The following is a 13,019-nucleotide window of genomic DNA, read 5'->3' on the forward strand; positions in this document are numbered from 1 at the left end:
AGAGCTTAGCTGACGAAGACTGCCAATTGGCATCGAGAAGTGGAAACCCACCCTTCTGACGGGAACCTGTAATAGCTTTGCGTTGACAAACGGCATTCAGCCCAGGTGATTCCAAAACGAGATACAATAAAGGAACCAGACGTTGTTCATAACATGCGTACGTTCACATCAAAACCATCATCGGCGGAAGCCGTTTGAGCTGCCTTTCCGCGCCGGCGGCAAGCGACGAGACATCAAAGCCACGAAAAGCGACGGGCACGCTGCCATTAAGGTAAAAAGTGCTTTTATGGCTCAACATTGTAGGTGTGCATACTTATAATAATACAACAGGCTTGTGTGCTAGTTTACTTAAGTGGTAGGGCACGCTTTCCCACTCAGCTAACGAGTGGACCGGCGGTGGTCATGTTTGAAAGTAGTGGGATTTCGGGATTCGCTGAATGGGGTAAATTTACCCCTATTCAACTGGGAAGTTGAGCTAATTAATCATTTAAATTGCATGTGTAAAGCACGACTTTGATAATGCAGCACAATATTGGGGGTTTCGCTGTACGTCGGCGTCCTCCTCATCAACGCAGCAACTGCCATCCCGACACTCATCACGGTGGTCTCATCAGCTACATGAGATGCATACAACTAAGCACATGCATTATTCTTGGGGTATTATTGTTATTATTAAAGAAGATAATCCATTACTACTTTCTACTAGATATAACGGGTTACTGCGGGGAACAGCCGCTCTTTGCCCGTCCTGGTGAGGACTTTGGTGGTCGTGCCGAGGAAGAAGCATCATGGCAGGAAAGATATCATGAGATATATTTACTACATACATATATGAGGAGAAAGTTGAATACCTGCACTTTACCTCCTTCGTTAACCGCAACATGTTGCAGACGACACCATGCCTTCTTAGCTTAGTCGGTAGAGCATCCGCTTAGTAAGCGGAAGGTCGCCGGTTCGATTCCGGCAGGAGGCTCACCTTTACAGCTTGCTGTACATTTTCCTTGTTGGTTCCCTTAGCATTCGTCTTCGTTATTTTCGCTATGGTGGTGATCTCTTTCATACAAATTTAGGCCTACTTGACCAGGGCCCTCCTGTACTGCGCAGTTTTTAGCTCTGGCTAACCCAGCTCCTGCGGGCAGGGGCTTGGCAACTAGACATATGTATGGGATTCCTCACTATTACACGCTTGTTCTGCACGACTGTAACGGCCAAATTGTGAATCTGTCAACCTATATATAAGTACGGGCAGCTTCTCCATATCAACGCCTGCCTGCCCAAGAAATGAAAGCTACCGCTTGCTATTCCCTGCAGCTGACCGTACGGAAAACACTGGAAGAAAGATAGCTCCGTCAGCCACGAAACCCTCACAATATCTCTGTTGAATTTGAGTTCAAAAGTGACACCTATGGTCAGTCACCCACGAAGACAAAGCGACCATTCGCCTATAGTCCCTCGCACCTCCCCAGTCACCCAATACTGCGCTGTTTGTTGGGATCCAGCACAGCAAGATTCGACAATTAATTGCAGTGCTCTACTCTGTATCCACCGTAGCTGTTCATGCTCAGCCCTTCATTTGACTTGCGCGCCACATCCTCCACGGTGTCCAGCCTTTTCTCGCGTAGCGTTGACGAATACAACGCTGGTCTAAGCACAACTTCGAAACTACACGTGCTAGCACGTTACCGTATCACCATTCATATACCAGTCATACCAGCCATTCTACGGATTCGTAGACCACTCCCGTTCGTTTAACCGAACTCCCCCGGGTACAACAACTGCCACAGATAATGGGATTCTCCCGTGAATCACTCCACTACAATAGAATATCCCTCTACCACTCACACATCTACGTTCTGCAATAACTTTTGCCTTTTTGCTTTATCTTTCCTACCGTCATCCTATGTCTACATACTGTGGAGTGCGGCCCCTAAACAGGTCAGTATTACTAATGAAAACAGGGGAAATTGATGTTTCGAGCAGCCCGTCTGTCTGCCCACGTCTCCTGCAGAGTCAGGAAAAAGGACGAGCGTATGTGCGTTCTATACTTTAGATGTCACCGACTCCACATATATGGTCAACGTATAAGAAGCGCGTAAGATCCCTTCTCTCGACTTCCGGAGATAACGAGTAAAACTACATCGAACAAACAAATAAAACAGCTATTTGGCTGTATAAGCCTAATAGTTGTTCGACTGATAATAGCTCCCATCCGTGCCCACCCACTATACGAGGTGAGCACGTGAAGCAAAACTCCATGCCAGTACGCTGTATACAGCAATGAGCTAATTAACCCTAGAAGCGTCGTCAAGTGCTTCATTCATCTGCCACTCTTTTCTTTTGCTTGCATTTTGGAAGTTGGACTCCCAGCGCACGACTCATTTTTTGTAAAATCACACCGTTAGGAATAGCCTAAGGGAAAAACAAACCACCACACACAACCAGTCTACTCCTCGCGTAGGCCTACACTCAGTATGACCCTCAGCGGGGGGTTTGCAACTGAGCTACAATAAGCAAGCACAACTGAACACCAATGCATTCTTAATCCTCGCCTTACAATCCGTGGGCGCGTACTGAATCTGCCTTTAGAAATCTGCCTGTCCCTCTGTGCAGCTCCCCGTCTAAATGCTACTCGGGATCCAAATTGCAATTATACACTGCGCAGCACTAGAAGTGAAAGAAGTCTTCAGGCTGCTTACCTTCCCACTTTCGTACTCGCTCACAACCGACGGCTTCTCGTTTATCGCCTGCGCCAGCTGAGCCTGTGTCATGCCCTTGTTCCTCCGTGCCTGCGCCAACGCGCGGGAGAAGTCCGTGGAAACTCGGTCAACATGGTAGTCGCCCGTGTCTTCCTCCACTTTTTTGGCACTACAGATGGATACAAAGTAAGACAGACAACAGAAGCAACAGAGAGGCTGCAAAGACATGAAGACCACATGCCTCTGCTCGCGAACGCTCGCCTGCATCATTGCCAAAAACGTCTGTGGTTACACTTCCACCACAGCCTGCCAAAGATGTCGCAAAGGCGCTGGAAGCTATCAAAGAAGCGAAGACAAACCAGTGAAGGCGGCAGTAAACATGGGCTCAAACTTGCCAGAGAAAGTTCGACAAAAGCACAAAGCCAGCACCAAATTGAAACCGGAAAAAAGGCTAGAAAAGAAAACACAAATAAATAATGTGAGATGAACGAAAAAAGGGCAGCTGAATCCCAAAGAGCGACAATGTAGTCTGGCAGACGGCCTAACATATGTACAGACAGGCAAATCATGGATGCTACGCTACGAGCTTTCGAACGGGGACATAGATTACGTATGCAGAAGGCAAATAGCAATGCAAGCACACTAAGGAACGAGCAGCAAGGACCATAGTGGACATGCACACGAGACATTGCCCCATAAGCATATAGCGGCCTAGGGGCCAATTGCTTAAACTGGTTGCTCACTTCGCGATCGAGTTTGCCTTCGTTGTTTTATTTCGGCCCCCTAAAACTGCACCGAACAGAGAACGAACAAGTGATAAGTGGACAAATTGACGTCACAACGTTAATACTACATGGGCCAAATGCGAATAACAACGAACGACTGGTTGCGTGTAGGGAAGTCCTTGAGGTGTTTCAGTGGAATCCGTGCCGCGTAGAAAGCGAAAAGCAAATCAAATGTTCGGGATACTTGGAGCAGGCCCAAGTAAACGCGCATTCACGCCCTGCGCACATTTCTTTTCTGTCTCGATGACCTCCCCCGCCCTCCGGGCCTTGTTTACTTCTTGCTCCTTCACGACGCGCCTACCACCAGGGCTTGTTTTCTGAAACGTTACGGGTGTCCAATCTTGAAAGTTGCCGGACATTTTCTCAAACTACTGCACAACGTGTCGGCAAGGAGCAACCAGAAGCACGCCTCGGCAACGAGCAAAGGCGGGGGGACCGCACAAAAGCGCCTCCTAAGCGAAGTGATAGAACTACTGAAAATTAGTTATCAAATTAGATTCTCATTCACTCGTCGAGAGAGTTTAATACAACCTGCATTGCCGTTTGACACGCTGAGGGGCTGGCAAGTTGCATGCGCTTTGCGCGGTGTCGCTAGGTGAGGAGCTTCTCCGTGGACTGCCGTCCACACATTTCCGTTGTTTCTTAGAAAGAGAGTTGCCTGCCTTCGTGCGTTCAAGCTTTGCTGAGCGACGAAGCTCTTGATACCTGGGTGCTACTGGTACACGAAAGTGCTCGGCCTCGACGAGGAGCTGCAGGCGGGTCAGTTCCCACAATTTGCCTAGATGTTGAGAAGTCCCTCAGTCAATTTTAATTAGGCAACGGGATTTTCCCCCTCATAAGTACTGGAGCTACCTACCACGACCAGTGATTAGGGCTGGAGATCTCCTTTCCCCGCAGCGGGGAAATGTTGTCTTCCGGTGATATGGAAGTGCCCAACAAGCTGGTGTTTCCCCCTTACTTCCCAATTGTGAGGAAAGGTACGTGCCAAATCCAGAAATTAGGTTCAGGTGGTCCTATGTGCGCTCGCTTGAGGCAGAGTACGCGTTAAACTACTGTGGATGGGCTGCTACGCTTTTTGCCCATCTGCGCTGGCACACTGGTGGTTTTGCTATTGCATGCCTTTTGGAATCACCTTTATAACGCGCAGGATGCGAAAGGCAAGCAAGTGTGCTCTTCGAGTGTCTGGAAGCTTGTACCGATGATGGGCACACACACATGAAAGAGAAGTGCAGCAAAGCTATGGAGGTACGAGATTCACTATCGTCTCGACACTGTAATCGTATACAGCGTACCATCAAGTAGACCGTAACAAAGGGGGGACATCCTCCGGCGTGGTCACATTCCTTTTGTGCACGGGAGATCTGAGGGTTTTGCAGCTTCTCTATCGGCATTGCACCAGGGGACAGGGGCATGTCTGCACCAATTCTGGCCAGTCCACCACCACAAGCCATCGAATCGAATTAGATGACAAACGTGTTGCAGAATAAACGCTCAGTCCGACCTTCTTGTTCGCTCCCTCAGATGTACAAGATTTGCACCGAGAAGTCGCTAAAGGACAAGCGCCTGCCCCCCCCGGTTGTCGAAGTTGGCCTTCCTCCAAAACAAACTTGAGTAATGCTGATTAATGGGTTGCACTCCGCGTTTTGTTGCTAAAGTACAAATTTTTTACGGTCCTACGGGGAAAGGCGCTCTCATTCGTCGCCGTATTAGTATATATCTGGAGAGACTTTATCCCAATCCACAGACAGCTGCAAGTGGCATAAGTGCCGTTATTTGTTGAAGCAAAAAAGTCTGCCGTGCACTATACAAGGGAGCATACAGCTAGCTGCATGCGCGGCATGCTGCGGGCTCCTCGAGACTGACGCTAATTATATCCCTAGCGGTGGATCCACTAGTTCCGGGTAGGTACGGGACCAGAGTAGCTAAATGGTAAGCCAAGGTGCTCCTGTATGCCGGCACAAACGCAGCAGCTACATTTCTCCACTAGCTACGTACGCCATGAACTGTCATGAGGTAGTACTCCGTGCTGTATGTACACTGGAAGTGAAATAGGTTGACGCCCGGGACTCCGCCACTGCGGTTGGTTCCAATGAGCTGGAGAGGAAAAACGGGGCGAGAGGAAAAAATGCATTTCTCCCATCAACTTCCGAATTGCTTTGACCCCAAGCGTCATTGGTAGTAACAACAATGCACTCATGCACAGGCGACATGCCTGCAGGCGCGGTCACTGCGAGCTGCCAAAACCTCTGCAGTACCCTGCTCTGCATGATGACCGTCTAATTTTTTAGAGCCTCCTTGACTCTCTTTGCGACGTTCTCGCCGGTAAAGCCAAACGCTTTCCAAATATCTGCACGCGGGGCGCTGGCGCCAAAACCCTTCATTCCGATGTGCACGTCAAAGAACTTATCCCAGCCTGTGTTGTGGACGTGCAGCACACATGACAGACGCAGTGGAGGAAACATGCGTGCGCATTCATAGATTTACGTGCACCATTTAGGGTAGGGCGCTGGGCAATGCACGAACGCACAGAAAGTTGTCATAGTACTAGTCACACTGCTGTGAGGGCATTCAAACATACGCAGGGGGCAAGAAGGAACCAAACAACGCTGCAATGAACCGTCATAGTGTGTAAACCACACTATGACTAGGGACTGAAGTACGCTAATGCATTTATTCCACAGCAGTACTTCCTCTCCTATCGTCCCCTCTCTCGAAACCCCTTGGTCCCCAGGCGTACCTAGGGTCGCTGCGGCTTCAACATACACGCATAAAACTTTCCCCTGCTTCCTTTCCTTTTGCATCAGGACCTCTTCTTTGTACGCCTCCGGCTGCTGTTCGAATGTATCCCAACACATCATGGAGACGACGCGTACATCGCAGTTCGCCAGAAGCTGCTTCGCCTCTAAGCAAAACTGCAACTCCGAGCCGCAGCCAGCAATTATTACCTGGGGGAAGCGACATTCATGGGTACATTTCCAAGACAGTCAGCGACAAAGAAGGGCACGAGAGAAACGCCAACTGTCGTCTGCCGGCTTCGAATACCGAAAAGAAAGAGCATGTCTCTTCAGGATCAAGACCCACTATGATAGTCTTACTTGGGGTAATCCCGAGCTAGAGAAGTCAGAAACAATATAGCCTCCTTTCAATGCCTTTTCCACTGAACTTCCAGCAATGGGGGGGATACTTCCACGGCACAAACACATGACTGTAGGACCCGTTGAATGCCTTAACCAGAGCATGTAAGCCGCCGCCACTTCGTTCGCATCTGCAATACACGAACACCTCTTGTGAATCAGAGCTATGCATGGATCAATTGTTGCGAGAGACTAGGTCAATGCACGAATATTCTTATGCTGCGTACCTGCTGGTCTGATGCAAAGCATGTTGGGCAATGCCCTACAGAGAGGAATGACCTCGACTGCCTGGTGTGTCGGCCCATCTTCTCCCAGTTCAATAGAGTCGTGCGTGGCTATGAATAGACAGCCAAGCTTCGAAAGGGCAGCTAGCCGCACCGCCCCCCAGGCGTAAGTTACGAAGTTCAGGAACGTAGCCCCGAAAGGACGGAAACACCCATAGGCATACAGCCCGTTGCAAATGGCAGCCATCCCATGCTCCCTCACCCCAAAATGGATGTAACGGTCAGCATACGAGCCAACTTTCGAAGATGGGGAAAACACAGATTCGCCCTTTAGCCGCGTCTCGTTTGACGTTGTCAGGTCCGCACTACCACCGATCTACCAGCAAAACCCCCACAAGACACACGAAGAAATCACGCAAAAAGGGGTAACGGCTTGGATGCAGCGGGGCCGTGCAGACGAGGGGCGGGGAGCTGCTGCATCAGGCATCGCCGATAACAAGTTACGCAAGCACAAGTTTCGACGCTTTTGTATATGCAAGGCACTTACAGCCGTCCACTTACAAGCTCTGGCATGAAGTCTTTAATGGCATTAAGAGCCTTGCCCGAGAGAACGCGTGTAGAGGCCGGGGTGTCTGCTGCTGCCTTGGCCATATCACGAAGAGCAGCTTCAACCTGGTCCTTTACTTCTCTGCCAAACATCCTTTCTATTTCTCGCTTTTCATCGGGATACGATTCCCCATACTTAGCGAAAAGAGACTGCCACGCTTCGTATTCAGCTTTGTTGCGGGCGGCAACATCAGCGTAGAACTGATTCACACAGAACACGCCAATTCGGGAAGGCGGTACACTTATTATCGTTCCCTAGGCTGTGGCGAAGAAGTCTGTAGTTGCGTTGTTCGTAAATGCAGTAGCTCGCTAGCTGGTACTCCTGGAAAACCCTAAAACCTGCCCGCACCCCTCCAACTGCTTCTCACCTTCCTCGTCTCTTCTGGCACTTGAAAGCTCTCGTTTGGGTCGAGCCCCAGCTTCACCTTGAGTTGTTTTATGTCGTCGGCACTCAAAGGAGCTCCATGAACTTTCTCAGTCCCCTCGTTCTGACTTCCCCACCCTATTGTTGTTTTTATTTCGATGAGAGAGGGCCTATCTGTCACAGCCTTCGCCTTTTTAATAGCCTGAACACGAAGCACACACTTACCACACTCGGGGGAGCTGATGATGATACCCTTATCACGGCTGTGGCAACTGGCCTTGATGCAAAGGCTTTGAGTCCACTGCACGAAGTAGTTATGAACAGAAGTAGTTGTGAACAAAACGTTCAATCGAAAGGAACTATGCGCTCCTATCTTCTATCTTCATCTTTCGCCTCCCCGCTAGCACTTCGCTACCCGATTGCCCATCTCTAACGACACTCTTACATATGCTCTCTGCACTCCCCCACAAATTGCCCCATTCACTCATGGCCCTCCCCACCTGTAAAATGGCACTAAGATCTCTATCGCCGTCCTTAACCGTTTGCGTGTGCCACCCGTAGGAGTTGAACCTCTGGATAACGTTCTCCGTGAAGCTCAGCGATGTGTCGCCGTCTATCGTCACACTATTGGAGTCATATAGAACAATTAGACGGCCCAAACCCAAGTGGCCTGCCAACGAGCAAGCCTCGCTGGCAACACCTAGACGCCAAATGCAAAACAGCAGGCATTCCAACACGTTCGCAACAGTTTTACTGATTCCCACCATAACACCTACAAACGGCGAATGGCAGGAAGACTGACTTCGGGGAGCAACTCCCTAGCTACCCTTGTCTAACCTTCCTGTAAACATCCGTCTCCGCATATGCAGTAAATAAAGTTATTGAACAAATCGAAATTCGGCTTGTTAAACTTTGCAGCGAGATGATGAGCACCGATCGCCAAACCTACACAGTTTGAAATGCCCTGGCCTAGAGGGCCTAAAGGCAAAATAAAGAGGGCATACGCATGTGACGACACGTGAAGGCGGGGCATTCGGCTGGGGACTGTCATAGCATGACAACATAGGCAAGCTGGCAGAACTACATGGGAACTGAATGGCAGAGATAAGGTGACCCACAAACGCATATCACTAGGCACACACTGGAATGGAAATACACCCAACTGCCGGCAGAACGGTAAGCGGGAACAAAATAAGAAGCAGCACGTGCCGAGCAGTCGAAAAGGCGAAGCCAACAAGCAGGCCGTGACGCACACAGGGACCCACGCAAGACAAAAAACCGGTAGACCGGCGGGTAAAGACAGCATACGCAGGACAACGACACTGGGAGGGACAAACAAAGCGGCATAGGAACACAGCGGCAATTGAGACAACGGGCGTAAAACATACCAGTAGTCACTTCAATCCCTGGTGCGTGCCCAACCTCAGGATGGCCTGGTGTTTTGCTGTGGAGTTTCCGAAACTTCTTGATGTCATTAATGGAGAGGTCGTATCCTGCAGGCGAAGTATGGCATAACAAGTGCACCTCAGACCCTCAATTCACCTCATAAAGGTATATATGTAGCACTGAGAGAGTCGTAGTTGGACAGAAGCAGCCATTTGCTGCTGAAGGATCCATGCTGCTTCCCACACCTTGTGGACTGGACGTCTGTCGTCTGTGCTTAACACTAAATAGCAAACCGATGAAACGATTTATGCTAAGCGATACCATTTGGTCTCAAAATATAAAGAACAGTCAGTTAATCCCAAGAGATGCAAACGGATATGCTAAAATACATGTGCAATGAGAGTTGTTGTGGAAAGGCAAAGACAACTCAACAGGGGAGTAAATTAAGGACAAGCGCATGGTCTCAATTCCACTTCCAAAAGAATGTAAGAAATCAACACGAACCTGCAAGGTGGAGCATCGTGTACTGAAGCACACATGCATGTCCGTTGGAGAGAACAAATCGGTCTCTGTTGAACCACCTGGGATCCTTAGCGTAATACTTCATGACATGGCCAAACAGACAATGGGCCATCGGCGCACAACCGATGGGAGCCCCAGGGTGTCCGCTTTTCGCCACCTAAGAAGAATACGCAAACTTAACTCTCAGACTGTAAGGATGCAAAACACATTAGTTAACTCCAGGACAAAAGCTCAACATGATGATCATGCATTTACATTCAAATGAATGCGCAAGCGCACATGCGCAACCTGCTGCAAGGAATGCACCTATTTGGCGTTGTAATCCACAAACAATTGCTGCCAAAGCGAATGAAACAGCCATAATGGGGGATGCCTAGTGCCGTGGCTGCAGTTCCCTTCCTAGGAATGCTTACTGCCGGAGCATCCGCACCAAAAGCTCGGATGGTATTGACACAAACTTCGTCTTGGTGAGTTATCGCTTCTGTCATCTGCTTCTTTGCCAGATGAGAGGTCTCGTTGGCCGGCCCATTTTCAGTGCTCTTTCTCCTGACGGCAACCATCTTGCCTCCTGTGGAGTTTCGCTTCAGCGGTTAACTCTTCCCTTTCCCTAATTGCCAGTCTGCGATCGTATGCCCGAAAGGTACTGGAGAGATGTCACCAGCTATATCAATCCAGGTCCCCGCCGAATTCGTCGAACAGCTTTCCAATCAGATTGAGGCACTGAAGATAGAAGGCAGCTTTCTTCCTCAACTCTATCAGGTCAGATGACTCCACCAGCCTGCGCCAATGCATTTACAGACACACAAGCACACGTACGCGTCATCCTTAGCCGAACGTATACAACCATACGGACTAGGTTCGTATTCGGAGAGAAAAAAGGCGGGTGAGTGTGCATGCCAATATATGGCATGAGAGTAGGATGCATGGATGATCGCTTGGCGCGTACCGCACTTCAGGCATCGAATAATACACGCTTAGAGATAGACACACACATACACAGACGCATCAACGCAGCACATGCAGAGGAAACAAGGGCACGAACACCGTGATTTGCGCGTTCGTACACCGCGATCCTCGGTACTGTGTTCTGAATGGCTTTGTCTTCCTCCCAAAAGATCCAACTCGGTGCACCGTCCTCTCGTTCCTGTTTGTTGCAAATAAGGAGAGAAGTGCGCGAATTAGAGTCCACGAAGCCGCGCTGATTGTGAACTTCAGCAGCCAGAGCCTTTAGGCAGACGATGGCGTCCTTCTCCCCTCGAAAGCACACGGTTGTGATGCTGCGGTTTGGAATGAAAAGCACACGCAAATGGCACAGCCTCTACCCAAAGTTCCCTCCGGCGACGAGCACGTTCGAAACGACGAATTGCAGGTGCCGTACAGTGTGGACGGATGGAGTGACAACTATATTCATCGCGGAATGGGCCCAGAGCAGGAAACGTATTGACGTCTTCACGCCTATACTGTGTTGCTGATGTGCTGCATTAAGTTAAACTGAACCAATAACACCCGCAAGTGAAACTGTGGGGATCCCTGCGTCATGAATCATCCCCCATCGCCCAGCTCTTTAACCAGCATAGCACTCACTGCTTATGAGCATACTTCGAATCAAAGAAACTATCTAGAGAGCCAAAAATGAGCTGAAAGTCCGCCGAACAATCTACAGCTCTTTCGGTGTTCTCTCGGGTTCCCACCATTACGCGGGCGGAACGGGCGAATAGTCACTCGTGCATGTCTTTATTGAAGATGTAAATCATGGAATTGCGCTAATTTATACTTAAATTTACACGATTCACTCTTAAAAACATTAGACATCCAATGATAAATGCAAATTCAGGGCGTGTGTGTGATCAGGGTGATGCCGCCTGTGTAGTACACAGCTCGCGCAGGGCTTACGTGAGTCAACTGACCTAACTATTTGGTGCACGTAAACAGCTAAGCACGGAATTCTCGATTCCTTCCCTTAAAATACCCTAAATGCTTAATAAACCAGCACACACGTCTCTCGTTCCTTTTTGTGCAAAAAGGAGATCCAAAATAGATCTGTCTCACCTGCGTGCCTCAGCGGCCCAGCCAGCCCCACGGCGGTGACAGGAGAAGCTCGTAGCCGGTTAGCCGTATTTCATGTATACGTGCTCTAACATATCTGTAATAACATTTTATATCGTTTCCTTTCGTGGATATAGTCGATACAGGTTTAACAGGGCGGGCGATTATAGTGCCTGTGCATTACAACTGCCCCCCAGCCGGCCTGAGCGCGCTAGCGTAGAATGTGTGGTTCTCATGACCCTGGGTATTCTACCACTTTTCTATCTACATATTTTGCACCTGTTGGAGGTGTTCCGCAGGCCTGGACTAGTGGGAATGGCTACATCGTCGCATAGCTATTTTTTTGTGGGGGGGAGGACTCCTATCAAGTTGCATATGTGACTAGACCTATTGGTGCTCCACATCTGCTCGCTTCTGCCTCTGCCTACCCTGTTTCTCTGCTGGATTCTCTGTCCGACGTCCTGGAGGGCTAGGTTGACGTATAGGTCCCTGCTGTTTTACCCGAAACAGCCTTGCTTGCTTTTTTTCCCTTTCTTTTTTTATCAAGACTGGTCTAACGGGTCCAGTTATTTTAGTCATTGTTCTTTATGCAATACTTTGGCCGGCTATTAGCGTATTTGGTGATTAGCCAAGACATATAGGGGCACACGCTCTCGTGTAGGTAAGATTCTTGTCTACTGTGCGCCATTCTGTAAGTGCAACTATACGTATTGTTACTACTATAGTAATTGCTAATTTTCCAGTATTATTATAGTTAGTGCTACTAATAACGACTTTAATTTTAGTTGCAATTTCACGTAGTAATTTCCCGGCCGTTAGTATGGTATTGGTGCTGATTTTTGCTACTGGTGTAGGAATCCCCGCTACCATACTGATTATTTTTGTAACTTTACCGCTACTGCTACTGTTCGTGTGACATTTACTTTAGTTATCAATAGGGTCTGTATTACTACTTTATAAATGAGTCAGTTCGCCTACATGTCGTGTACAGCGGCTACGTGTACATGCATGCAAGAGTGTCTGATTCCAATACTATGACTGACAGTAAGTAGATCATGCGCAACGCACACGCAGGTGCGTGAGTATTCTCTCCTCTGCGTCACAAAGGCTACCGGCATGGCAAGTAGCGCACTGCAACGAGCGCGCACACGACCTTACGCTGCACTGTTCATGTCAATTCCTGCAGTAATCGCCGATGAAGCGAGAGCGACCTGCCGACGAGGAACAATTTCACGCAGTTGATTTAGGGTTTAGTG

The 13,019-nt window shown here is 49.1% G+C and overlaps 3 protein-coding genes across 3 annotated transcripts; all 3 read right to left on the reverse strand.

Moving 5' to 3' along the window:
- Nucleotides 1–2,313: 2,313 nt before the first annotated feature.
- On the reverse strand, nt 2,314–2,963 carry EMWEY_00016350 (multiprotein bridging factor type 1, putative; the record flags this gene model as incomplete). The annotated part of the gene is made up of 2 exons (XM_013479717.1): nt 2,314–2,409; nt 2,697–2,963. The coding sequence occupies 2 exons, from the start codon at nt 2,961–2,963 to the stop codon at nt 2,314–2,316; spliced, it is 363 nt and encodes a 120-aa protein (XP_013335171.1).
- Nucleotides 2,964–5,757: 2,794 nt separating this feature from the next.
- On the reverse strand, nt 5,758–10,277 carry EMWEY_00016360 (transketolase, putative; the record flags this gene model as incomplete). Its single annotated transcript, XM_013479718.1, has 11 exons — nt 5,758–5,894; nt 6,219–6,426; nt 6,577–6,746; nt 6,843–7,215; nt 7,401–7,646; nt 7,814–8,011; nt 8,310–8,479; nt 8,647–8,787; nt 9,198–9,273; nt 9,577–9,699; nt 10,131–10,277. 11 exons carry the CDS (start codon nt 10,275–10,277, stop codon nt 5,758–5,760), a joined length of 1,989 nt encoding a protein of 662 aa, XP_013335172.1.
- Nucleotides 10,278–10,383: 106 nt separating this feature from the next.
- EMWEY_00016370 (hypothetical protein, conserved) lies at nt 10,384–11,411 on the reverse strand (the record flags this gene model as incomplete). Its single annotated transcript, XM_013479719.1, has 3 exons — nt 10,384–10,495; nt 10,782–10,994; nt 11,302–11,411. 3 exons carry the CDS (start codon nt 11,409–11,411, stop codon nt 10,384–10,386), a joined length of 435 nt encoding a protein of 144 aa, XP_013335173.1.
- Nucleotides 11,412–13,019: the final 1,608 nt, after the last annotated feature.

The sequence above is a fragment of the Eimeria maxima genome, genomic scaffold, assembly GCF_000499605.1.
Source record: "Eimeria maxima Weybridge genomic scaffold, Emw_scaff133, whole genome shotgun sequence".
Lineage (NCBI taxonomy): Eukaryota > Apicomplexa > Conoidasida > Eucoccidiorida > Eimeriidae > Eimeria > Eimeria maxima.